The following is a 26,237-nucleotide window of genomic DNA, read 5'->3' as shown; positions in this document are numbered from 1 at the left end:
TTGTCAACTAAGGGCTTGTTTACATCACGATACTTAGAATAAAACACTAAATATACTGATTTGGCTTGCATTGGTTAGCTTTTTATTCGTAGCGTTTTATTTTCAACGGTAAGTTATAGATGTACTACGCACGATTTTGGCTACCAGCTGTGGGAAAATCAAGCGATATGATACGCATGCACTTGATACAGTTCAGACAGAATTGTCTTCAAACTTGCACTCTATTGAAAATGTGGCGCACGCTACCTCGGAAGGTAGGGCCTCGAGCTATTGATATCTGCAAGTTTACACAAAAAGATGATGTAGCGTCTCGAGTCTTCTTCGAGACGTCTTGGAAAATGTAGTGTAATATAAACAAGCCCTGAAAGTGAAAGTGAGTATAGTGAGGGCACTATAAGGGGAGAGTTGGTTTGAATGCAAACTGTTGTTGCTGTAATTCAGCTGCCTTCCACAAGGTGGAAGCCAATTAAGGATATCTCTTTGAAGTTTATATTGTGAGTGAGGGTTTATAATAGGGACCATTATATTAATAACATAAAAATAATAATTATAATTATGACTCCCATTTGGCACGATGATAAAGGGGTGTTGCTTTTGTTTAAGTGTTATTCAGTATAAAAAGTAATGTATAGGCTAATGCAACTTTTTGTAGGCTGCTTGCTTTATGAGGTATTTTCAATTGTACTGTAACTGTAGACTTACACCAGAGTAGTGTAATTTGTTGCCTTGCTGTATACATCCCCTTCCCCCTGACAGTTATAGACCCTCTGAGTGCTTTCTGGGTTTTTCTTTCCTTTCTGCACCAATACTAATGACTAGTCATTTATTGGGCAGCTATTTTACAGAAGTTGCAGTCCAAAAACATAAATGTCCAACTTCATTGAATTCCGTGGCTAAGCTTTCAACACTGTAATCTATATTGCTTACTTTGAGCCAGCAAATACTTACTATATCCTGACATTACTTTCTGATATGGTCAAATAAAATATGGGACATTTGCATGTGAAGTAGGGATGATAGAAAGAAACAACAATGCAGCACTGATATCAGATATTTTCATTATCCTAAAATGGGGCAACTATCTACAAAAGCTACAGTAATTTCTATCCAGTTACCTGCAGGAATGAACTTTGATTTCATGAGATAGTCTGGCGTGTTCTCCAGGCCCTGTGGAGCGTGGGACACTGTTACAGGTGGTGGAGTGAGGTGACAGGGAACGAGGCACTCTAGAATACCAGCCAAGGCTCCGGAATGTCATTGTGTTCTTCATTACCTTCCGGAATGTTCCAAACTCAATCTGGCTGACGGTCTGTTTCAGCAGTTAGATACGATATCACTGCTGGAACTAGAGCGTTCCCGGCGAACAAGACGACATGAAAGTCTATACAAGTCCAGAGAAAAGACTGTCCCCGTGCTCTCTGGTCGCTCTGCTCCATCTCCCTTGTCTGCTCTTCCCACGAACGGGAGGAATGTGGGCAGACGGGGCCCACACCGGTCCAAGAGCAGAAAAGCCAAAATCTCATGAATTTTAAAAGGTCTTTCTCATTCAAAGCAGGGACTGGCTCTCAGCGGGTGGCCCTGGGCAGGGTGGGCCGGGCAGTGTAGCAGTGGAGTGGGTGAAGGTTGGAGAGCGGAGCTGGCACCCTCTTTGCATAACAGCCTGGGCCTTGGGATATTGGGTGTCCTGGGCCTGGGAGATAATGGCCACTCACTCAGTCCATGCAGCCAGCCTATCCAGGTGCATTCTTGGCCCTGCCGTGCCTGTCTAGAGAGAACTAAGGGAATAAGAGAAAGAGGGAGGGTAATGAGAGGGTTCTATTAGCTGGTCTAACAGATGACCATGTGCAGTTTTATCTGCAGGCCAAGTCATAGATAATGGTAGACTGTTTAAATGACCCTCTCATAGCCTCTTTAATTCAGCCAGAGAGTTTTGTTATCAGTCAATGGTTACATGACCATCGTCTTTTTTGATTTGTTGTTGTGTTGTAAGGAATTAAGAAGCATTCCATGTTACATAGTTACAGTAATTAGAAAGGTATTTACACTACAATAGTTTTGTCTAGAGGAAACTTTTGTTATGGTGTAAACTGGTTAAAAACATAGTCGTGCATGCTGTCTTTTCGAGGTTACATGGTACACTTTCCTGCAGCAACTGAAGTCTAAAGACAATGTCTTACTCAGTATGTATTAGAGGTGAATAAGCCGTGACTAATGAAGTCTGGTCCTACTTCATATATAATCAGATTGAATAAAACCAGTATTGGGGTAGAAACTTATAATATCTCAAATCGGCACCGAAACAAATCTAGCACTGTTAGTTACCATGTAAACAACATAGTCAGTGAGTTTATAGATCTTGCAGGTCAGAGGTTTGGCCATTTCTCTGCAGGCATATCTCTGCTTGTGTTTTGATTTACAGTGAAGCGAGAGTAACTTGTTGCTAGTGTTATATATATATTTGCAAGTGATATTAATGTTATTTAAATAAAATTGTGTTGTGTCAAAATATCTTGCGTAAAAAGAAGTTGGTAAAAGTAGTTTTTTGGCAGGCACAGTGCGTTTCTTGTTTACATTTTATACTATAGTAGTAGCTTGGTACAATTTTGTAAGAGGGTAGTTTTGTGATTACTGTATTAAAATTTGAATTTAGTCTCAAGTATTTTCTTTTGACGTTTTCCTTAGTAAAGGAACATAAAAACTATTTTTTTAACTATTGCTTATACAATAGAGATGATTCCCAATTTTTTTGGCAAGAGTAAGCCAAGGAAGGAATTATTACATACTCAAAAATGTACTTAAGGGAATATGTAGAAACTGTAAAGACTTAATGGAATATAGATTTATGACCACTTATTCAGTGATTACGTCATCAATTACACTGGTCCAATAGGAATAGGTATTTAGAATGTTAAAAACATTTCAAACTGCAGCCTTTCTGTTAGCTATTCAAATTAATGAGGACTTGTTGTGTTTAATAGATTCTAAGAAACACTATCTGACGTATGCCTTAAACGATGCAGTCTTACATAATCCATGAACGATTCAGTGTTAGTGATCCATGATGCATTATGGATGGTTGAAAAAAAATAAATAACTAGAAGGCTGTATTGGACGAATCACTTTCTGACAAGATTGACCTTCAACCCTCTGCATTGTAAGCCCTCAACCATACCCTTTCTTTTGTAAACTAGTCAATATTTTCCCTGCCACCAAATGTATCTGCACACCGTCTCAAGTTACTCATCCATCAAATGTGAACATCTGATACACAACTGATTTGAAGGTTGAGAAGGGCACTAGATTTACTCATTATTTAATGGATTTTTTTTCCCCTGATTAGTTTTTTCATATTTGTCATAGTTTGTTGGGTTTACTGTTTTAATAAAACAAAATGTGATATTGTAAGTCACAATAATGCTTAAAGCATATCAGGAAAGGTTTTTGAGGTCTGGGAGAAGAGTAAACAAGTACATAGTGTGTGTGTGTGTGTGTGTGTGTGCGTGCATGTATGATATGTATATACTACTGTTCAAAAGATTGGGGTCACCTAAAAATGTCAGTGAAAACATACATGAAATGAGTTTGAATAGGAGATATAGCAAAGTAAAAAAAATATAGTAATTGACAAGGTTAGAAATAATGATTTTGAATTGGAATAATAATAATAATTGTGTCCTTCAAACTTTGCTTTCGCCAGAGAATCCTCCACTTGCTACAATTATAGACCTTTCTATTTGTGAATTTGCTGAGGTTAAGTCATTGTTCTGTTGTAGGAGGAAATTGGCACCAATCAAGCGCCATCCATAGGGTATGGCCTGGTGTTACAAAATGAAGTGATAGCCTTCAAGATCCCTTTTACCCTGTACAAATCTTCCAATTCACCACCACCAAATCACCCCCAGACCATCACATTGCCTCCACCATGCTTGACAGATGGCGTCAAGCACTCCTCGAACACCTTTTCATTTGGTCTGCGTCTCACAAATGTTCTTTGCGATCCAAACAACTCAAACGTAGATTTGTCTGTCCATAACACTTTTTCCAATCTTCCTCTGTCCAGTGCCTGTGTTCTTTTGCCCATCTTAATCTTAACTTTTTATCGGCCAGTCTGAGATATGGCTTTTTTTGCAACTTCTGTTTCTGTCTGACCCCCTGACCATCAGCACCAGTTCCCCTCAAGGCTGCGTCCTGTCCACCCTACTTTTCTCCCTGTACACCAACAGCTGCACCTCCAGTCACCACTCTTTCAAGCTCCTGAAGTTTGCAGATGATACCACCCTCATCTGATTTATTTCTAATGGAGACGAGTCCGCCTACAGGTGGGAGATTGACCATCTAGTGTCCTGGTGCAGTCATAACATCTTGGAGCTCAACGCCTTAAAGACAGTGGCAATGACAGTGGACTTGAGGAGAAACCCAGCTGCTTTCCCCCCATCGCCCTGGGTGGCTTGCCCAGGACCTCAAGTGGGAGCTGAACATCACCTTGCTTACAAAGATAGCTCAGCAGAGGATGTACTTCCAGCAGCAGCTGAAAAAGTTCAACCTGCAAAAGACTATGATGGTGCACTTCAACTATTTAGAACTCTCCCCTCTGGGAGAAGGTTGAGGTCAATCAGGACAAAACCTCTCGCCACAAGAACAGTTTCTTTCCTGCAGCAGTAGGCCTCATGAACATGCCCCCACACCCAAACTGACTATAGACTGCTCCCCACATAAACACACAATCCTCAACTGGACAAATCTATTACCCCTCCTCACATATACACACAACCCTCAACTGGACAAATCTATAACCCCTCCCCACATACTGTACACACACAACCCTCAACTGGACAAATCTATAACCACTCCCCACATACTGTAGACACACAACCCTCAACTGGACAAATCTATAACCCCTCCCGACATACACACAACCCTCAACTGGACAATTCTTGCACCTTACATATTTTGTACTGTATTTTTTTGTAATTTATGAACACTCAGTCTACTGTTTTTATGCCCAGTCCACTGTTCTTATTTATTTTTATTTCTTTTGTATAAATTGCTGCACCAACAGACCAGAACAAATTCCTAGTTTGTTGTGAAACTTACTTGGCAACAAAATTATTTCAGATTCTGAGTTCAGAAGAAACTTATTTGTTTCTGGACATTTTAAGCCTGTAATCAAACCCACAATCGCTGATGCTCATAGATACTCCACTAAAGGAAGACAGTTTTATTGCTTCTTTAATTAACACAACAGTTTTCAGCTGTGCTAACGTAATTGCAAAAGTGGTTTCTAATGATCAATTAGCCTTTTAAAATGATATGCTTGGATTAGCAAACACAACATGCCATTGGAACACAGGAGTGATGGTTGCTGAGATGGGCCTCTGTACGTCTACACTCACCTAAAGGATTATTAGGAACACCATACTAATACTGAATTCTACGTGGCATTGATTCAACAAGGTGCTGAAAGCATTCTTTAGAAATGTTGGCCCATATTGATAGGATAGCATCTTGCAGTTGATGGAGATTTGTGGGATGCACATCCAGGGCACAAAGCTCCCGTTCCACCACATCCCAAAGATGCTCTATTGGGTTGAGATCTGGTGACAGTACAGTGAACTCATTGTCATGATCAAGAAACCAATTTGAAATGATTCGAGCTTTGTGACATGGTGCATTATCCTGCTGGAAGTAGCCATCATAGGATGGGTAAATGGTGGTCATAAAGGGATGGACATGGTCAGAAACAATGCTCAGGTAGGCCATGGCATTTAAACAATGCCCAATTGGCACTAAGGGGCCTAAAGTGTGCCAAGAAAACATCCCCCACACCATTACACCACCACCACCAGCCTGCACAGTGGTAACAAGGCATGATGGATCCATGTTCTCATTCTGTTTACGCCAAATTCTGACTCTACCATCTGAATGTCTCAACAGAAATTGAGACTCATCAGACCAGGCAACATTCTTCCAGTCTTCAACTGTCCAATTTTGGTGAGCTCGTGCAAATTGTAGCCTCTTTTTCTTATTTGTAGTGGAGATTAGTGGTACCCGGTGGGGTCTTCTGCTGCTGTAGCCTATCCGCCTCAAGGTTGTGCGTGTTGTGGCTTCACACATGCTTTGCTGCATACCTCAGTTGTAACGAGTGGTTATTTCAGTCAAAGTTGCTCTTCTATCAGCTTGAATCAGTCTGCCCATTCTCCTCTGACCTCTAGCATCAACAAGGCATTGCTTAAATCACCTTTCTTTCCCATTCGGACATTCAGTTTTGAGTTCAGGAAATTGTCTTGACCAGGACCACACCCCTAAATGCATTGAAGCAACTGCCATGTGATTGGTTGATTAGATAATTGCATTCATTAGAAATTGAACAGGTGTTCCTAATAATCCTTTAGATGAGTGTATATAGATATTACATTGAAAATCATCCATTTCCAGCTACAGTAGTCTTCAACAACATTAACAATGTCTACAATAGATTTCTGATCAATTTGATGTTATTTTAATTAACAAAAATTAACCCCAAAATATTATTCTTTCTGGAGTTGTGCATGTGATTTTGAAGTCTGTATACATTTTCAACTAATATAATTTTAGCTCTGTTATAAGATAGCTTACATTGCTAATACTCAAGTTAGCCAGGTTGCTTAACATCGATTGAATTTAGGGAGTTGTCATTTACTCTAGAAGTCAGCATGCTGTGTGACATGCGCTGGAGGTGACGGTTTAGTAAGTCTTCCACTTGAATGCGTGTGCATAGTCCGGGGTTGGTTTCAGTTGAGGGGATATTCGCCAGTTTGTGGAAATGATTTAGCTGTCATACCTTAACTGGTCAGAAGTTATACCACCTCCCCTCTTTCTTCTTTTTTGGAAGAAGTTTGTGAGCACACCATGCTCAACTGCACAAGGGAACTGGTTGAATATGCAATGCAACTGAGATAAACTGGATGCTTTTGCCTGCTGGGACCACATCCAAATTCATTTACTGTACTTTCTAAGATGAAATGCATGTCAAATGTTAACGTTTACTGACAAGTTAAAACATGGTTTGGCATGCGTGGGAACAAAATAATACCTTTTTTTCTGACAAATTTGAGTCTGATTAAACAGATCGGACACAATTCAGATCCGATTAACCCTCAACTCTGGCTTTGGCCAACCTTTGAATCCCGCTCAAAATGGATTTTGATTTTACAAAATAACTGACAGATCTCATGGGTGTGTCATATAGGAATTTCACGCATCCAGTTCTGTTTGGATATACATTTAGATCAACCACACTTTTAGGGACATTTAAATATAATCATTGTATATTTGTATAATTCTTTCTTTAAATGGGGCATTGACCCTAATTAACGACCTAATGGACGAGCCAGTGATTATTAGCATAACTGGTAACAGATTTACGTTGTTTGACAAATGTTTGCATGCAAGGTGTGACATTTCTGCACTGACTATTCAGAAAGTTTAAGAAAATACAGATGGCTGATATATTTTTTTTACAAAGCTTGGTAAAATAGCATGTTCTAAAAACTAAATTTCATTTAGTTGATTTCCTACTAATTTAAGTTCAGTACATTTGCTGTATTTGTTGAATTCCATTTCAGTGTCTCTATTCCATGATTGTTTCACTTGCAAACCCATGAAGTCCCTCAGTGGCGTCCCTGGTACAGAGCAGGAAAAGGCCCCCAGAGGTGAAGTCATGTCGGTGTGTGTGTATGTATGTTTGTTTCTAACTGAGATGGGCATTAGGGTTTACAGTTATAAGTTAGCGTTAGGTTTATAAAGCTAAAGTTAGGCTTTTGGAGTTACAGTTGATGTTAACGTGGTAAGAAATTGTTAAAATGTATATAACTTGGTTTTACATGTGTTTCAGTATGTTTGCATATGTGTGTTTTGGTGCAGTTTCAATTGTTATTTTCCATTTTGTTAATTTAATAGACATTCAGTAGTGACTTTATAGTATTCTTTTGAACACCAACAAATTAGAGTAGACCAAGTCCCTATAGGTGATTAAGACACAATGTCCTTGGAAGCTTAAGACAGAAGTGAGGGAGGAAAGAATACAGAGAAAATATCTGGTGTTTATGAGATTGCAGATGACAAACCGTCTGGCGCAGCATGGTTTGTGGGTTGTTGACAGTTTACACATGCTTTCTTGTATGAGGGATAGGGGCCACATGGTTGTCAAAATCACATCAGAGTCACAAAAAACTAAACATTGTCATTCAAGGTAATCTTGCCCATTCCTTAAGTTATTAACTGCATGGGTGCGAGGAAGAGTGACCGAGTGATAACTGGGATTGTGTTATCTGTGCTGTTTCGCTGGGCCCGTATGGCAGTCTCTACCTGGAAGACCTCATGGTTTGGCCCAGGGTTGTTGTATGAGAAGTGACAGAAGCCTTTGATTAGCAAACGGTTAGGCTGAGGTCATGGTGAGATAGGGGCCTGTGGAAACACTGATGCTACACAACATCCCATTGGCCCCAGACTCTGCGGTAGTCACAGCTCCTTTGGGACCCCCAAAACCAGCATAGTAAAAATAAGACTGGGCGGTCAGAGACATCAGGCAAAACAATACTGTCCCAATCCAACTGCACCATACAGCTGGTGTTCTTCTAGGAGACACACACACCGGGGAACAACTGACCCAGAGAATGGTCCAGGAACACATTGAGTAGAGCAGATCACTTTTTAAAATCCAAACCTTTATTAGGATTTGTATTTGTTTCTCGCTGTACCTGGTTTCCAGAGCCATGGCCTTGTAAAAAGTTTTACAAACGTCCTCTGTGATGACATCACCACGTGTCTCGCAGAAATTATGTCATGATGATCTCATGTACAGACTGGTTTGGTTTTATTGTGGTGATTCCATACTCAAAAAACTGGCTGATGTGCCTTTTCACTTGTGTTATGTAATATAATGACTTCATGATAATACCTTTCTGTAATTCCTTGTATAATACGTTTAACACCAGTTCCAGGTGATAATTGCCAATTTCTGTATTTTTGCGCTTTCCTGCTGGTGTCACATTTGTGTTTTATATCTAATTACATGAAATGAGGTTCAGGCACAGACAGACATGCATATAATGAAAGCTTTGTGGGTGTGTTTGACTGTGCATCTATCCTTCACAGTTATGTGCCTGGTGCTTTAGCATGCCAATTTGACAAGAAGAAGGCTGTCGTTTGATAACAATAGAAATACAGAACAAATTGAATGCCATTTTATTTGGGCTGGTGCTATCATTTTGAGATTGGTTTAGTTTTGGTATAATTAAGAAATAGTAATGTTCTTTTTGGTATCACATACTGTACTGTACAAAAGTCTTAGTCACCTGAAAGTCAAAATAAAGCCATTTATTTGATAAGCAAGGGTTGTTTCTTTTTTTTCTTTAATTTTTTTTTTACAAATAAACACTTACTAACCAAATGAATGGCTTTAGTTTGTCACCTGAATGACTTTCAGGTGACAAACCTTTGTACAGTCCTGTTGTTGTTGTTTTTTTCATTAAATATATTATGTGCAAGAAAAACAGAAGGACTCCGTGCAAGTGACTGACTGATATACCAATCCCCTTTCCTCATAAATAACAGCTCATTATTATTTGTGGTTCAATCAGTTCCACTTTATCTGGCACATTGAGCTCACCTTTCTAATGGAAGTGAATTCAAGAGATTGTGTCCATGTCAGTTCAATTCCTTTTTTTTACATAAAATCTGACATCTCTCTCAGAACAAACATTTTTGTTTTGTTGGAAAAAACATTATAAAAGACTCATTACACTATTACTTAATATTTAATAAGGTTGTTTCACTAATGAAAGAAGTATTGCACTCACCTCCTTTACCCATATGTTTGTCTGTGTGTGTTTTCTAGACTGAGGCTATGCGACAAGCTCTGAAAGAGTTGGACCTGAACATCGTTGACATGTCAGACCAGAATGCCACTTTGGATGGAGGAGACGTCCTCTTTACCGGTACACAGCATTCCACCATTCACACACCTCTCAGTCTTAGGCATCATCATCTCTTATTTATTGTTATGGAAACATATATATTCAGTAACATTTATTACCACTTCATCATGCAAATGTATGAACCATTGCCACAGGTGCAGAGCAAACATTGCTCAGAATAACTGTAACTCTGATTAACCAGTTATTATTGACAATTGAAACGACACGCACATGAAGACTGACTGAACAAAAAAAGGAAATTGATTCATATTTTTTGTCTTGAAAGATCTGTTTTCTTCTCATCATCTCATCATCGTAAGGGAAAAAAGTTTGTTGATGAATATTTATCAAACAGTTTATAATCGATGTTGTTGATTACCTGCTAAGGTTAGTACCTTTTTTAAGTCAGTTTTCTGCAATGCAGATTTAGTAGGACTCTACTAACCCCAAAAGCCCAAATAGTTATCCTAAACCTAGCCCTAACCCGACTTCTAACCCAAATTCTAAGGGTAACCCTTATTTTAACCTCTTGGCCTAAAGTTGACTTTTTTGTGTGTCAGGACTAGCCCAATGACCATGGCAAACTAAACTTGTGAGGACTTTAGATCTAGCAAGACAAGTTCTTTACTAGGTGTTCTTCTCTGAAACTTATGTAACGGTTGTACTGTTTCCTGTGAATATAAGGTTGGTCATATTTCATGCTGTGCTGGGCTTGGAAAAAGCACTAGAACACTTAATTGAGTTTCTAGACATTGGCACCATCTCATGATGCATTCTTTCAATCCCCATCCAGCTGAAACGGGTTTCTCATGGCAATAAGGGCTAACATTTCCTCTTGGCCACGTTGTTGCCATTGGCTCATTTGTAAAATCTCAGCAGTGAGCCCATTCTCTCTAAAATGCTCTTTTACCTTCTCTTTCTTTGAATCGGTAGTTCTCTCTCGCTCTTTCTACTGTTGCTCCATTTCTCCCCGATCTCCCTCCATATTTATTTTCCATCTATCTCTCTCTCACTCCATCTCTCTTGTACTGACCTCAGGGTGTTATCTGTTTCTGCTCAGGTAGAGAGTTCTTTGTGGGACTTTCCAAACGGACCAATCAGAGAGGTGCTGAGATTTTGGCTGACGCATTTAAGGTGAGTGAAAGCAAGTTAGTGCAGTAGGACCTTTGGCCTCAGGTAAGTGCAGTAGGACCTTTGGCCTCAGGTTAGTGCAGTAGGACCATTGGCCTCAGGTAAGTGCAATAGGACCTTTGGCCTCAGGTTACTGCAGTAGGAACTTTGGCCCCAGTTTAGTGCAGTAGGACCTTTGGTGGCCCCCTGAGGTAATCATGGTCTCACTTAAGTGCCACATAGCATTTTAATCAGCTATTGATTAGGAAGTCTATCAGTTTTCAAATATCCTGTCACAGTAACTATGGTTTGTTAATAAGGTTAATTGAGCTTAATCTATAAGGGTCTATTTACACTACGATATATATTTTCCAAAGGTATCTAAAATACTTGAGCTGCGGGTGTATTATGAAGAAATCACTAGGTAAAGGACACTACTTTTTCAAAGGTGTATGGTGGTGGCAGCATAATGCTGTGGGTGTGCTTGTCTTTCCCCCAATGTAGCCTTGTGTGTAAGTTCTTGCATGGGTTCACAGAGCTCAGAGGCATGGCTGCAGAATCCCTCTGTATAAAGTATGTGTAGGCCTAGGATTCTGTTATGGATTACACTTTTCCTGGGTCCATATTCAAAGCACATCCTTCTGCCTAAACAGCAGATTCAGCTTTACTTTGAGCTCCTTGTATCTGTTCACAAGCATTGTCTGATTCTTGGGATGGATTATTATTACATATAACTTATAATGTAGTCAGTATTTACTACATTTGTCTCCCCTAACAATTTTGTGAATTCACAGTTACGGCATTACCTAGTTGAAACTCGAAGTTTTCTCCAAATCAGGTCTTGCCATGCATTTCTACATCTTATCACACTGTTTGTGAAAGGCATGGTAGAGCGGAACAAGACACGGCAGCCCTGTCTGACATCAACCTTTCCACCTCGGTCAACACAGAGACAATTCACTCTGATCTATGTTGGATGCCTCTTCCAGAATTCAAAAGTCTTGCCACAATGTTGCAGTGTACTGCTAGACAGGGACTTGGACCACTGCTCCAGTCTGGGTCCCTGCTCTCATGGTCTTGCTGCTTCATCTCTGTTGACTTCTCACACAATCAGGATGTCATCTACAATAACGCTGACCCCCAGCAGATCCTAGGTACCCTGATTAAACTTTCTTAGGAAAGGTTTTGGATCAATGCACACTCAGTTTTCCAGACTGTTTTCTGCAGTACAATCAGGCTGTTGATCCAGTCATCTAACTCCTCTTTGAGTTGTTTGTACAGTGCTAATGGTACTCTGACCCTTTGTCAATTGGAAAGGATCTACTTGCTCATCGACTTCTGGCTTCAGTTTCCCGGGTAAACGTCTTCATGGAACACATTAAAATACTCCTGTTTTATTTTCTATTTTGTCCAGGATTGAGATCTTGTTTTTCAATCGTCAGGATGTTGTGATGCAATCAACTCAATTTCCTGGATAGCACTGCTGTCTGCAATGGGCCTTTGTACTGTATTTTCGGGACTAAAACAATGAACTCAAGTATTTTTTAATGGTGTGGATTGATCACTTCGGTGTAACGCAGAGAACAAGCTCCCCTCGGTCTGAGTCATCTGTGGAATTTTCTATAGACAGGATTCTATTTTAGTTTCTGGTCCATGCACTTTTGAAGACTGTAAAGAACTGATCGAAAAAATTCAATATAGCCTTAGCAGCTAACTAGATAAAAGCTAGCCGTCTTGTCAGTCTAGCTAATGATGTGGTTTGGAATTCCCATTTTATAGCCAATCCAGCCCTGGTATAACTATATCTGAGCAAATAAATGCTTTTGATATACACTCACCTAAAGGATTATTAGGAACACCTGTTCAATTTCTCATTAATACAATTATCTAATCAACCAATCACATGGCAGTTGCTTCAATGCATTTAGAGGTGTGGTCCTGGTCAAGACAATCTCCTGAACTCCAAACTGAATGTCAGAATGGGAAAGAAAGGTGATTTAAGCAATTTTGAGCGTGGCATGGTTGTTGATGCCAGACGGGCCGGTCTGAGTATTTCACAATCTGCTCAGTTACTGGGATTTTCACGCACAACCTTTTCTAGGGTTTACAAAGAATGGTGTGAAAAGGGAAAAACATCCAGTATGCGGCAGTCCTGTGGGTGAAAATGCCTTGTTGATGCTAGAGGTCAGAGGAGAATGGACCGACTGATTCAAGCTGATAGAAGAGCAACTTTGACTGAAATAACCACTCATTACAACCAAGGTATGCAGCAAAGCATTTGTGAAGCCACAACACGCACAACCTTGAGGCGGATGGGCTACAACAGCAGAAGACCCCACCGGGTACCAATCATCTCCACTACAAATAGGAAAAAGAGGCTACAATTTGCACGAGCTCACCAAAATTGGACAGTTGAAGACTGGAAGAATGTTGCCTGGTCTGATGAGTCTCAATTTCTGTTGAGACATTCAGATGGTAGAGTCAGAATTTGGCGTAAACAGAATGAGAACATGGATCCATCATGCCTTGTTACCACTGTGCAGGCTGGTGGTGGTGGTGTAATGGTGTGGGGGATGTTTTCTTGGCACACTTTAGGCCCCTTAGTGCCTATTGGGCATCGTTTAAATGCCACGGCCTACCTGAGCATTGTTTCTGACCATGTCCATCCCTTTATGACCACCATGTACCCATCCTCTGATGGCTACTTCCAGCAGGATAATGCACCATGTCACAAAGCTCGAATCATTTCAAATTGGTTTCTTGAACATGACAATGAGTTCACTGTACTGAAATGGCCCCCACAGTCACCAGATCTCAACCCAATAGAGCATCTTTGGGATGTGGTGGAACGGGAGCTTCGTGCCCTGGATGTGCATCCCACAAATCTCCATCAACTGCAAGATGCTATTCTATCAATATGGATCAACATTTGTAAAGAATGCTTTTAGCACCTTGTTGAATCAATGCCACGTAGAATTAAGGCAGTTCTGAAGGCGAAAGGGGGTCAAACACTGTATTAGTATGGTGTTCCTAATAATCCTTTAGGTGATTGTATGTATTTAAGGCTAGATTAGTGACGTCGGACAAAGACATAGATGTGGTAACTTGGGTTTTGCCTTTACAACTAACTTAGTAACAGCCAGCATGCTTTGCAATATAGCTAACATCATATGAAATATGGTTTGGAATTTCAAGTTTTATAGTCTGTCCTGTCCATGGTATAACTAAAGCTATTTATATACGTATCTTACCTGTCCAGGAAAAATATTGGCAACTCTGCGTGCTTTTCAGGTTCATATCAGGCGGTGTATTCCTTCATCACTGCCAGTATTTATTTGAGTTTTCTCCAGAGCATTATCCTAGTTTCTTTGGGTCTGATAAAGCTTTATTTCATTTTGTATAGCACTGCTTAAGCCACCAGGCACTTGACACTTCCTTTCCATCCTAATGTTGTCGTTCATGTTTTGGCTGGAATAGGTGAAAGTCAAACAATGTGGAGCTGGGTTTAATAGGGCTCTACATAACACCTGAACCAAAATATACAAGAGAAAATAATTTGGCAGTCTAATGAATCTATTGAGTGTGAATATGTGGGCAAAAAAAATCCTTTTAGATAATGTTTCCCCTCTTTGAAATATAATTTGATTTGTTCTGCTTTTTTATGTCAGAAATCTTTCAAATGGCTCAGGAAGAAAAACTTGACTTTTCTAAGCCGTTCATGGTCATCAGGTCATGTCCCGGGGAGTTCACCCCAAATAGTAATCTCACCGTGCTCGCTGCCATGTTTCCGCTCCTGTCTGTGTCTAATTTAAATTCCATGGATATCTCTCACTGTTACTCGTTATCTTGAGAAGTCAGGGCTTAATGATGCGACTTTGGCAAAACTTATAAAGCTCTCAAACTTCCATCGTTTTTTTCCTCTTTCATCAAATGTAGGATGATTTTATATCCTATTATGGTCAGGACAGGATTCTGATCCATTGTGATTCTTGTTGGGTGAAGGAAACATACATAGAGGTTGGTCTTAGTGCAGGAGAGATTTCTAACATGCACTGGTCTTGTCTTCCATTCAGGGTCATGACACGATGTTCTTACTCTATGAAGTCAAATAGCCATATAGGAAATTCTCCAACATTAACAATCACATTGTAAAATCAAAGCAGATGACGTTGTAAAGAACTTCTCATATTTTCAAAATGCTGAAGGGTTATTTGTGATTTCTTTTTTGCATAAATAATTGTAAAACTATCTCTTCTTTAAGGATGGGTTTTTCGTTGAATAATTTTACCTTTTGGGTTTTGAGTGTAAGATCAAGCTGATTAACAACCCTAACATTCCATAGCATTTTTTGCTCATCTTTACCAAGGGTGAATCACAATTTATTCCAGTCATTGGCAGTAGAGAGAACTGAACAAAATGTGCAAAGGTGGTGTTGATTTTTGGAAAGACCATTTTGAGATATCTACCAGAATGCAGGTTTCCATTGGATTGGCAAGTGCTGAGGAGTGAGTTGAGATAGTGGGGGATTTTACTCTAGATGGACCTGTTGATAAGCAGGTACTTATGACATTTTATCACACAATACTTCTATACCATTGAATATGGTGACAACAATGAACCTGACATCAATGCAACACCAGCTCCATAGGCTTGGATGGGAGCTGTTTTGATTTGCCACTGCATCCACAATCACAAACTATCAACACCAAACTAATGTTAACGTTCACAACAATCCAACTTAGACTGCTTGCATTCAGATACAACAATTTTTTATATGACGTATTCAGATTTACCATAGCCCTTACCTCATTTTAACCAGGGTTTCCCAACCTTCCTTGAACCAAGAAATACTTAATAATATAAAATAGCAGTATTTAATGCACACTATTTGAACATAGATATTTCAGATACTATTGCTCCTCAACCATATATAAAAAGGTTAAAATATTAATTGATATTAATGCTAAGCAATTGAAATCAAACCAGTAGCAGCAAGAACTGAACCAATGAAGCTAGAGACATTCAAACAACTTTTCACATGTCAAAGGTAGTCTTCCCTATGCTATTCAGTCAATCTTTATACGTACTTCAAACTTTAAAACATGTACTGTAGACTGGCCTGAATTGAGTTCCCTGTGACAACTTTTTGATATAGTTGTCTATCTATTCACTTTCATGTAATTTATTCAGCCTTCTAAAGGTTTATTTTTTAAGAATGATCCTGAAAGCAACTCTAGGATTCTCCATAATAGAATTTGATGGGATCTTATTATGTTTCTGTCGATAAGCTCAGATTCTGAAGAACTGTTTGGGCTAAACTGCTACTCCACCAATAAGGAATGACAAACGTTTGATTTAGTCTCTCACTTCGATGTAATTCATTCAAAGGAACCATGACAGTTGATTCTGTGACAGAGATTTCCCTTGATATAGGGCTACTGTTAAGTGAAAGTAGGTTAAAGTAAGTAACTTATTGTAAGAATCCTTAAATGTTGAACCATTAATACTTTGGGATTTAGATTCAAAATAGCATAGCATCTTTCCCACCTCTGACCAAAATTAAGGCAGTCACATGAGTACATGTAGGGGCAAAAACGCTGTGATTTATGAGACTGGCCTCCAACTATATTCAAGAAAACCAAGAGCTTTATTATTATGACATACCCTAGAAACCTTTAAGGGCAAATGTTTGCAACTGTTGTACTATATTCAAGAACCCATATCATAACAGCACATAACAACATATTCTAGAAGCTAACCACTAGCCTATCAGAACCATGGACCAAGGGCTATCAACTGCAACAATGATGCTGGTAGGATCAAAGTCACAATCGTCAGTCTATATCTTAGTAGCAGGGTAGGATGACAGTCTACATCCACCCTCTAATTCTGAGGACTTGTATGACCATACTGGACTATGCTGTGTAATGTAGTAGGGATTTTGTGTATTTTCATGACTATGTAGTGTAATGCAGTAGGGTTGATGTGTATTTTCAGGACTATGCCATGTAATGCAGTAGGGTTGATGTGTATTTTCAGGACTATGCCGTGTAATGCAGTAGGGTTGATGTGTATTTTCAGGACTATGCCATGTAATGCAGTAGGGTTGATGTGTATTTTCAGGACTATGCCATGTAATGCAGTAGGGCTGATGTGTATTTTCAGGACTATGCCATGTAATGCAGTAGGGTTGATGTGTATTTTCAGGACTATGCTGTGTAATGCAGTAGGGTTGATGTGTATTTTCAGGACTATGCTGTGTAATGCAGTAGGGTTGATGTGTATTTTCAGGACTATGCTGTGTAATGCAGTAGGGTTGATGTGTTTTTTCAGGACTATGCTGTGTCCACTGTTCCTGTCACTGATGGTCTGCACCTGAAAAGCTTCTGCAGCATGGGTGGACCAGGCCTCATTGTGATTGGCTCCAGCGAACCGGCCCAGAAAGCCTTGAAGGTCAGTGTTCAAAAGCCTGTCCCCTATTTTGCAGTCCTTTGTGATACCTCACAAGTCACCCCATTACTGCTCCAAAAATGCTCAGAAGACATACCACTAATTATTGTATGCTTGCCTTATATTTACAAATAAATTAGGCTTGTCATGGGGGAGGGCTCTGTGGTCTAAGCTGCAGTCTAACCCTAAGTGATGTTCCCCAGAAGGTCTTCAGAACTACAGTCCTAGACAACTGTGTGAGTGAGTGGATGTGCCTCCCAGTAATTATTCCAGATCTCTCATTTGATAAGCCCAATTGATTTAGCAGCCCTCTCTGGGGTTATGAGGTGGTGTTTTTTTTTTATGTATACAGTTATGTATACTTTGCTGTTAAATTGGTGCTCAATAAGAAATAAAATTGATGTTCGACTGTGGATAAACAGAATTATACCATAGTTTACCTACGGCATTAAATAAATCAGAGAGAGGGATCACTGTAATGCAATGTGGCGTGGGAGACGCTGTGTGTGGGTGGGTGGGCGGGGGTGATATCCTGTCTTGCGGTGATTATCTGTCAGAGGAGGAAGGACAGTAAGTGAAGGACAGGGGGCAGAGCACCGGCTTGGACAGTACCAGTATCCTGAGCCAAAATGTTTATTTAAATTTGTCAATTTCATAGTGTAGTCTAGTCTACTGTGAATTAGTATAGTATACTGTAGTGTAGTCAAGTTTAGTGTAGTCTAGACTAGTGTAGTCTAGTCTTAGTGTAGTCTAGTCTAGTGTAGTCTAGTCTACTGTGAATAAGTATAGTCTACTGTAGTGTAGTCAAGTCTAGTGTAGTGTAGTATAATCTAGTGTAGTGTAGTCTAGTCTACTGTAAATTAGTATAGTCTACTGTAGTGTAGTCAAGTCTAGTGTAATGTAGTCTAGTGTAGTGTAATGTAGTCTAGTGTAGTGTAGTCTAGTGTAGTCTAGTCTAGTGTAGTGTAGTCTAGTGTAGTGTTGTCTAGTCCAGTGTAGTATAGTGTAGTCTAGTCTAGAGCAGTGTAGTGTAGTCTAGTCTAGTGTAGTGTAGTCTAGTGTAGTCTACTGTAGTGCAGTGTAGTCTAGTGTAGTATTGTCTGGTGTAGTGTAGTGTAGGCTAGTCTAGTTTAGTCTAGTGTAGTGTAGTCTTAGTCAAGTGTAGTGTAGTGTATTGTAGTCTAGTCCAGTGTAGTATAGTGTAGTCTAGTGGAGTTTAGTGCAGTCTAGTGTATTGTAGTCTAGTCTAGTGTAGTCTAGTCTAGTGTAATATTGTCTAGTGTAGTGTAGTGTGGGCTAGTCTAGTTTAATCTAGTCCAGTGTAGTATAGTGTAGTCTAGTGTAATATTGTCTAGTGTAGTGTAGTGTAGGCCAGTCTAGTTTAGTGTAGTCCAGTGTAGTATAGTGTAGTCTAGCCTAATGCAGTGTAGTGAAGTATAGTGCAGTCTAATGCAGTGTAGTGTAGTGTAGTCTAGTCCAGTGTAGTCTAGTGTGTTGTGGTCTAGTCCAGTGTAGTGAAGTATAGTGCAGTCTAATGCAGTGCAGTGTAGTGTAGTCTAGTTGTGGTCTAGTGTAGTCTATTCTGGTGTAGTCTGGTCTAGTGTAGTTTAGTTGTAGTCTAGACTAATGTAAATTAACAACATCATCGTTATTGAGCTTGCTTTGCTAACAACCTGCTTGACTCATCACAGCTGTTTTCTAATAAAGCAGCTCCGCTATCCAATGCACAAATGGTATAGTTGCCATTAGTAAAAGGCAACAATAGCATCAGAATCACATTACTAAAATAAATATTAACAAGCTGGGTAACCTAGCTAACAATTATTACACATAGGCCACAACATCTTATAATATAAGTGATTAGTTCATTTTCAAACATATGGCTCGCTAGTTACCTAATCCACTGACCACCGAATTTAAGAGGTAACTGATAGAAATGCAAGCTGACAACAGGATGTTAAATGACAAACATCGGAGTAGCTCTTCTGTCAACACTGCAGTATAACAAACGTGTATAACTCACGAAAAGATGCTGCAAAATACATTCCTCCAAACTCTGAATAGAATATATGGATTCACTGACATTCATTATGTTGTAGTTTGAATACCCTTAAGAAAGAAATTAATTTGGGACATGCCTTTTCCAAATGGTCTTTAATTGATCGCACTGTCCAGATGCTGCAAAATCAACAGCACCACAAACATTATTGCAACCCTGATTTGGTTTAGTCATGTCCTCCAAGGGCCAATATTAAATTGTATAGTAGTGAAATATAGTCTAGTGCAGAGTAGAATAGTAGATGCACCTGCCGTGCAGCTCTGTGTCAATACACAAAACATGACACAGATGCGAAACAGAATGTGACACGTTTTGTAACCTAAGAGACAGAGCACACACCTGGGACACACATCAAGTGTTGACAGTGAGGAGTTATCAAAGGGTCCATCTATGTGCCTCCTCAGTGTGACATCGCCCCCTACTGGCCCAAGGTTGTAACACTCTCTGTCAATAAGTTGAGAGGAAGCGTCATCCCTGACACTCACCATCTCTGTCGACTGCTAATTATTTGTTTGTGGGCATCATCTGTTATTCTCAGCTCATTTTACATACTAAGTCAAACATCCATATACTGTGCTAGGTCAATATACTAGTAATAAATTATTAAGTAGTGTGATAGTAGCTAAGTTAGACAGCTCACTTTTATTTGATACACACCAGAGCCCGATTATGATTCCCTTCAATAAGCAAGCTCTTATAATTTTACCCTGGGGAGAGGGGAGAGGGCGAATGACCATTAGCATTTGGGTTAATAACAGACGGTGTTACAGCACAGTCTGTCATTCAGCTGTGGCTATAAAGGACTTTTAATGAATATCTGAGATCATATTTCTAATTAGGTAATGTTCTGCTCAGGGTGGGTCCAGTAAACATTGCCCTAATGAATACTAAAGGGGTTGTTGTGAATGCTATTGGAATCCATACAAACTGGCTGCCTATTTGAGAATATAACTGTAATAAACATGAAGATGTTGCTGTGGATGTAGCTCTAACTTACATTTTACAGATGCTCTTGTACAAAGCAACTAACAGTAATGAGTGTGTGCATATTTTTCTCATAATGGTCCATATAGGAATCAAACCAATAACAATGGTTTTGAAAACACCATACTCTAGCAGCTGAGCTTAAGGGGACAATGCTAATATAATAATAGTATCATCAGTTTTAAATGCCAGCTAGCCTTGATAGTGGTAGTGATTTGTGAATGTCTGTATGCAGTTGTCTCTGGGTGGGTGTCCTTGTGTGTTTGTGTGTGTGTGTCTTTTGTGCTCGTGCGTGTGCCTCACACTGTCTACAGTCAGACTATGTTTAGCCCTCCCAAGTTGAGGACGTGGACCGGATGAATTCCATCATCTGAACGTACTCATAACAATCGTGGCTCTCCGCTGCTATCACTGCCAAGCCTCAGCCCTGAAGTCATGTCATCTCCCACAAATACTCCCTCTTTGTGCTGAAGGGCTCTTGCTCTCTTGCATGTGCTCTCCCATTACAGTAGGCCAGGGCTCCAGGTTGACTGGTGCTTCCAAGACCGGCCCACCACAGACCCCCCCACCCCAAACCCCCACCCCTCGACCCAACCTTATAACCCAGAGACACACATATCATTAAACCTATAACCCTGGTCCTATTAACCCAGACCTAGTCTTATACCTGAGGCCCAGCCCTAACCCAAACCTTAACCAACCTAAACTTAATGTAGCTCTAATGCCTAACCCTAACTGGAATTTTCACCCTAAACCCAATCCCTTTGTAAGAAAACCTAGTTTTTTCTATTGGGGATGTCCCCACACGATCAATAAAAATAAAATGCTTTACTTTCCTTCTGCTGACTTTTACTTACCAGAAAGGAAGTAAAACATGCCCATGCCAACTCACTGGCACACCAGCAACAGTCACCTGCACAAACACACTCACCAACACTTGTGCTGTGCCACCAAATTTAGCTTGTTGATTAGCCTGCCGGGACAGGAATAAATATCAGTCTTTTTGTCTGGGAAGAAATATGTGTCGAGGACCATCACAAAATGCCATCAGCAGGAAGTTATTTCAGTGTAATTTGCTATTCAAAACATTCAGATATGCTTGTCCTTGGGTCGCTAGGATTGGATGCCTTTTGGATAGCAACTGTTTTGTTTTTGTGTTTATGAAAGGAGCCGTTGTAACAAACTTTTTGGAAGCTACATAGGTTGGGTAAATTATTGTGTATGAGCTATGAACATTCCACATATTCTAACTCTGCTCCAAAAAACACAGTGTCCTGATGGGTTTAGAGGAATGGAGCCCATCTGTTTGTTGTTGCTCTAAGGGTATTCCGTTACTTCACAGTGAACGTTTTGTTTAGCAGTATTGACTGTGCACATTCCGTCACCGTTTTACCATTTCTTTCACAGACATTGTCCACGATGAACACGGTTCTATGATCTGCCGTTATGTCTAGTATACATAATACACTTAGAACCAGACCTCATGTGCTTGCTGACCAGCTTGTAATAAAATGTGCCATGCTGTCACATCTCAAGCATTGGCTCCTCCTCCTCTGTGCCTTCCAATCCAACGACTGATCCAACGAGTCATGATTTGGTCAAATAACAGAGTTCTCTCTTTCCTCTATCCGTGAGAGGACAGAAAAGCACTATAATAAAACTGCACACATTTAATCAGGTGTGTTGCATTATAGTGTGATAACAGACAGCTAATCATCTCAGCATGTACGTACAGTACCTGTACCCTGTTTATATTTAGAACCACTGCTGATGTACAACGAAACAGACATTAACCAATAAGCACGTGGTCACTGGCTCCAGTAGAGGGACACCCATAAAAGACAGCCACAGCAGCCAGCCCCGGGTGGTGAAGAGCCTGTGGACAGGCCAAGCCGCAGAGCCTATTGTTCACTTCACACATTATGGCCCAGAGAGTCATGACAGTTTTATCTGCTCGGATCAACATCGTAATCACTCAACTCTTACCGTAACCCTCCACACAAAAACACGGACACGTTACAAACCTTACTTTTTCTCAGACACACACACACACAACATCTTGGCCCCTCTCACTTTGCTTGATATAAAAGAAGGGAGCGGAATAGATGAGGGATGACAGGATGGAGAAAAAGTGGAGGAGAATGAAAGGAAGGGGATTGGGCCCTTGCACTTTGGTGGCTTTAGTTGCTCCACAGACGTTCCCCCCCAGCCAGACCCGACAGATTACATAAATAAAATGACATCTGGTGTGAAAGAATGTCCATCAGTCCACCACTGTCTGTGTTCTCCATTAAGGCCCAGCCACCCTGACAGTGGTTTGGAGGTTAGGACTGAAGCATGCAGCAGGGTCTGCTCCCCGCCCCCAGTCCACCATATGATCCTTCCCCCTTCTCCTTCACGGTATTACCGGTGTGGATGTGGAGCTCCCAACTTACATACTCCTGCCTGTGTGTGTAGATCATGCAGCAGATGAGTGACCATCGCTATGATAAGCTGACGGTGCCTGATGACCTTGCTGCCAACACCATTTACATGAACCTCCCCAACAAGGGCCACGTACTGCTACACTGCACCCCAGACGAGTTTCCAGACAGTGCCAAGGTGAGCACAAACACACAGAACACGCATGCATTCATACACAGTGTGCACACATACAAATCACACCAGACCTGGGTTCAAATACTATTTGAAGCATCTCAGTCACTTTTACATACATTTTTAAGCAGTAATAATTATCTTACATTTCAAATAATATATTTCTTTCAGAGAAGTTTTTCAATATTAGAAAAGGAAATAATTTGAATATACTCAAATATATCTCAATGAATTGTATTTGTTTCATAGATTACTGAAATTCTCAAAATAATGTGCCATGCATTTTAAAACAGACATCTAGTCTGTGCTGCCCCAGTCCATAGCAACTGGACGACAGATTATATTGAGCAGTGAATGACATGTTATTGTCTCTGTGGCGGTTAAGGGATGGCCGACGATGAGCCATGTCATTTAGATTCCTCAGTGTCATTGCACATCAGAATGATTCACTTTGATGTCCTGGTTCCCACATTATGACAACCAACAACCAGCAATCTGCACAAGCAATCAGAAGACCTCAAATGTACTCTGTGGTTAGAACCCAAACTTGAACATTTATTTTTAGCATGAAGTATTTATTGAAATATGTCTTGTTGGGTTTGGAAGCGTTGTTCAATTTCCAAAGGCTTAATATAATATTTTCCTGGAGGATTGGCAGAAAGGGGATTCAAAGCGTACATAAAATGAAAGTGACTGCCTCTATTCATATTGATCCTGGATAGAAGCTTGGGGTCTTTTTTTCTAAACATTTGTGATGTACAAATACAGACTCTTGCTTTCGCTCTCAATATCAGCGGTTCTCTATCGTTTTGGGGCAGGGGACCCCTTTCTGGTCTCAAATCCCATAGATCTTTTAGCAAAAATCTGTTTCATTTGTTGTTGTTGTTATGGTTATTGGTCTTTTTTTTTTTTTTATCTGCCAAACCCATTCTGAGTGCACCTACGTACTCAGTCTGCCTGCAAAACTGCTTTGATGCACTGCTTTCTTACACAAAAACATTCTCCCCTAAAAACTCTCTTTGGTTATTTTTAGTAATGTTACATAACAGTCCCCCTTTAAATAAGGCTGAAGGTCTATGGGGAAGGAACGAGGGCAACATAAGGGACTCAGGTGGACTGTCACTGAGGCTGAATGGAGAGAGAACTTGACTAGACCAAAATCTCAGTGAAATTCAGCCCTAGTGAAGTTCTCACACTGACCTATACATTTCAACCACAGCAGTAAAAGCCCAGCTGGAAAGCACATACTCACTCCCCTGAAAGCAGAAACAGTTAAGAGAGTGCATTAGAGACCGCCAATGGATTGTTTGTAGCCCCAAAGATAGTGCAATCCCGGTTTCTTGCATGAGAGGAAATTATTTTGAAACTTCTGTGTGTGTGATGTTGCCTGCTGTTTATTCTGTTTTTTTTTTCACATACTTTGGCAATATTAACATGAAAATAAAGCCCCTTTCAATTACTTTGAGAGAAAGAGCGATAGAAACGGAAAGAGAAAGGCAGAGAGAAAGAGAGAAGTTGTCTGGCTTGGAAGGGACTTAGGAAAACAGTGGTTCTCTTCTGGAGTGCCTCCATGGGGTGACACATTGTTTTATGAGTGTTTTTGGAGATGCAATATTTCTCACTTACTTTTTCTTTCTTCGGGAGACAGAACTTTCTCTACTTAAATGTTCCCCGCTACAGTACTTAAACTTCAATTAGGAGCTGAACCCAGGTCTGTGTTTTGTTTCACTTGTAAGTGCTCTCAAATTGTAAAATACACAAATCCTGTTAACTACTGTTACGTAAGGTGAATACAGACCGACTTCCTCTAGTGGGCAGTGTTGTTTAAACTATCCTCTAAAGAGATATTGTTTTTACCTTTCATGGAGACGTTGAGCTGAGATTTTTAGCAGTATTACTTCCTAAATAAAAAGGTTTCATCTCTTTATTCTTTGTCAATTCCTCTTTTCTTGTCCCTGTCTTCCTTTTTTTTCTCTTTTGTGTACACTTGCTCTCTATCTGTCTATACCTCTCTTTACTAGGTGTTTGAGAAGCTGAAAGACCACATGTTGATCCCAGTGTCAAACATGGAGAAGGCCAAGGTGGATGGAGCCCTGACCTGCTGCTCCATTCTGATCAACAAGAAAGCCAAAGTCTGATCATTAGGGGTCCCTCAGGCACACCTGGGTTCAAATACAACTTGAAATTGTGACATCCTTTGATGTGCCAAGTGGGCTTGGTTTTATTATGCCAGGCTAGCCAAAATTAGTAAAGACACAAGTAGTTCACATGAATTAAAATCTACATTTAAAATGTATCCCAAGTGAAAATAATTATAAAATAAATATATTTTTAAATACATTTAATATATTTCATGTGAAATGTATTTTCTACTCTCCCTTTTTGATCATTTTAAATGTTAATGTTAATAAAACATTACATGTATTTAACATATTTCCAAGTATATTTAAATTTGAAAATAAAAACTTGGGATTTGAACCCAGGTATGCTCACAGGGCAGGTTCAGCTGCTGGCTGTCATATTGTCCAGATGAGAAGTCGTCTACACACCCTATCCTGGGTGATAGTCTGTCTGCTGTCTTGACCTCCAAAACAGACTGTCATTCAGGCCCTCTGAATGTGCTCATGTGTCAATCAATCCCTGTACTTATTGATCAATGTTTACAACCCTTTAAAACAACCACTACAATATAACACTGGAGAGGCTACAAGCCTTGTTCCACTGAAGGAGCTTTATTATGTGATATATAGTACAGTTACTGGTTTATGAACATAAGACGAACCAATCCAATAATACTGTATTTATAATCGACTACTGATTTCACTTTATACATATTTGTTATTTTTTGTTTCAATCCTTCATGATACATGCCACACAAGTATTTGTTCTAACTGAGGGAGAGGATGGAATGAAAATAAATCTACCCAGTTATACTTGATTAAAAGTCTATATCCTGGACAGGAAACTAACTACAAATTGCAGCTGAAAATAAGATGTGTTAGGACATAAAATGTAATTTCCCACTATTTCTTTACTGAAGCTGTGCCTACTTCATGAGCAGTACTTTCTTGCCCATTGCTATG

At 40.0% G+C, this 26,237-nt stretch overlaps 1 protein-coding gene across 2 annotated transcripts in view; it reads left to right on the top strand.

Annotated features, from left to right (window-relative positions):
- The window catches only part of ddah1 (dimethylarginine dimethylaminohydrolase 1), a 100,573-nt gene extending 75,079 nt beyond the window's left edge, over window positions 1-25,494 (top strand). The window contains exons 2-6 of one of the 2 annotated variants that reach the window (XM_010902117.3): window positions 9,878-9,977; window positions 11,017-11,090; window positions 17,400-17,519; window positions 23,017-23,160; window positions 25,176-25,494. In XM_010902117.3, coding sequence (XP_010900419.1) covers window positions 9,878-9,977; window positions 11,017-11,090; window positions 17,400-17,519; window positions 23,017-23,160; window positions 25,176-25,292 — 555 coding nt within the window. In that variant the 3' untranslated portion in view covers window positions 25,293-25,494. The remainder of the gene's footprint in view (window positions 1-9,877; window positions 9,978-11,016; window positions 11,091-17,399; window positions 17,520-23,016; window positions 23,161-25,175) is intronic. The other variant, XM_010902119.3, reaches the window with a different exon arrangement.
- The last annotated feature ends 743 nt before the right edge of the window (window positions 25,495-26,237 follow it).

The sequence above is a fragment of the Esox lucius genome, chromosome 8 (assembly GCF_011004845.1).
Source record: "Esox lucius isolate fEsoLuc1 chromosome 8, fEsoLuc1.pri, whole genome shotgun sequence".
In the NCBI taxonomy this organism is placed as follows: domain Eukaryota; kingdom Metazoa; phylum Chordata; class Actinopteri; order Esociformes; family Esocidae; genus Esox; species Esox lucius.
This window is presented reverse-complemented; position numbering and strand designations above follow the sequence as displayed.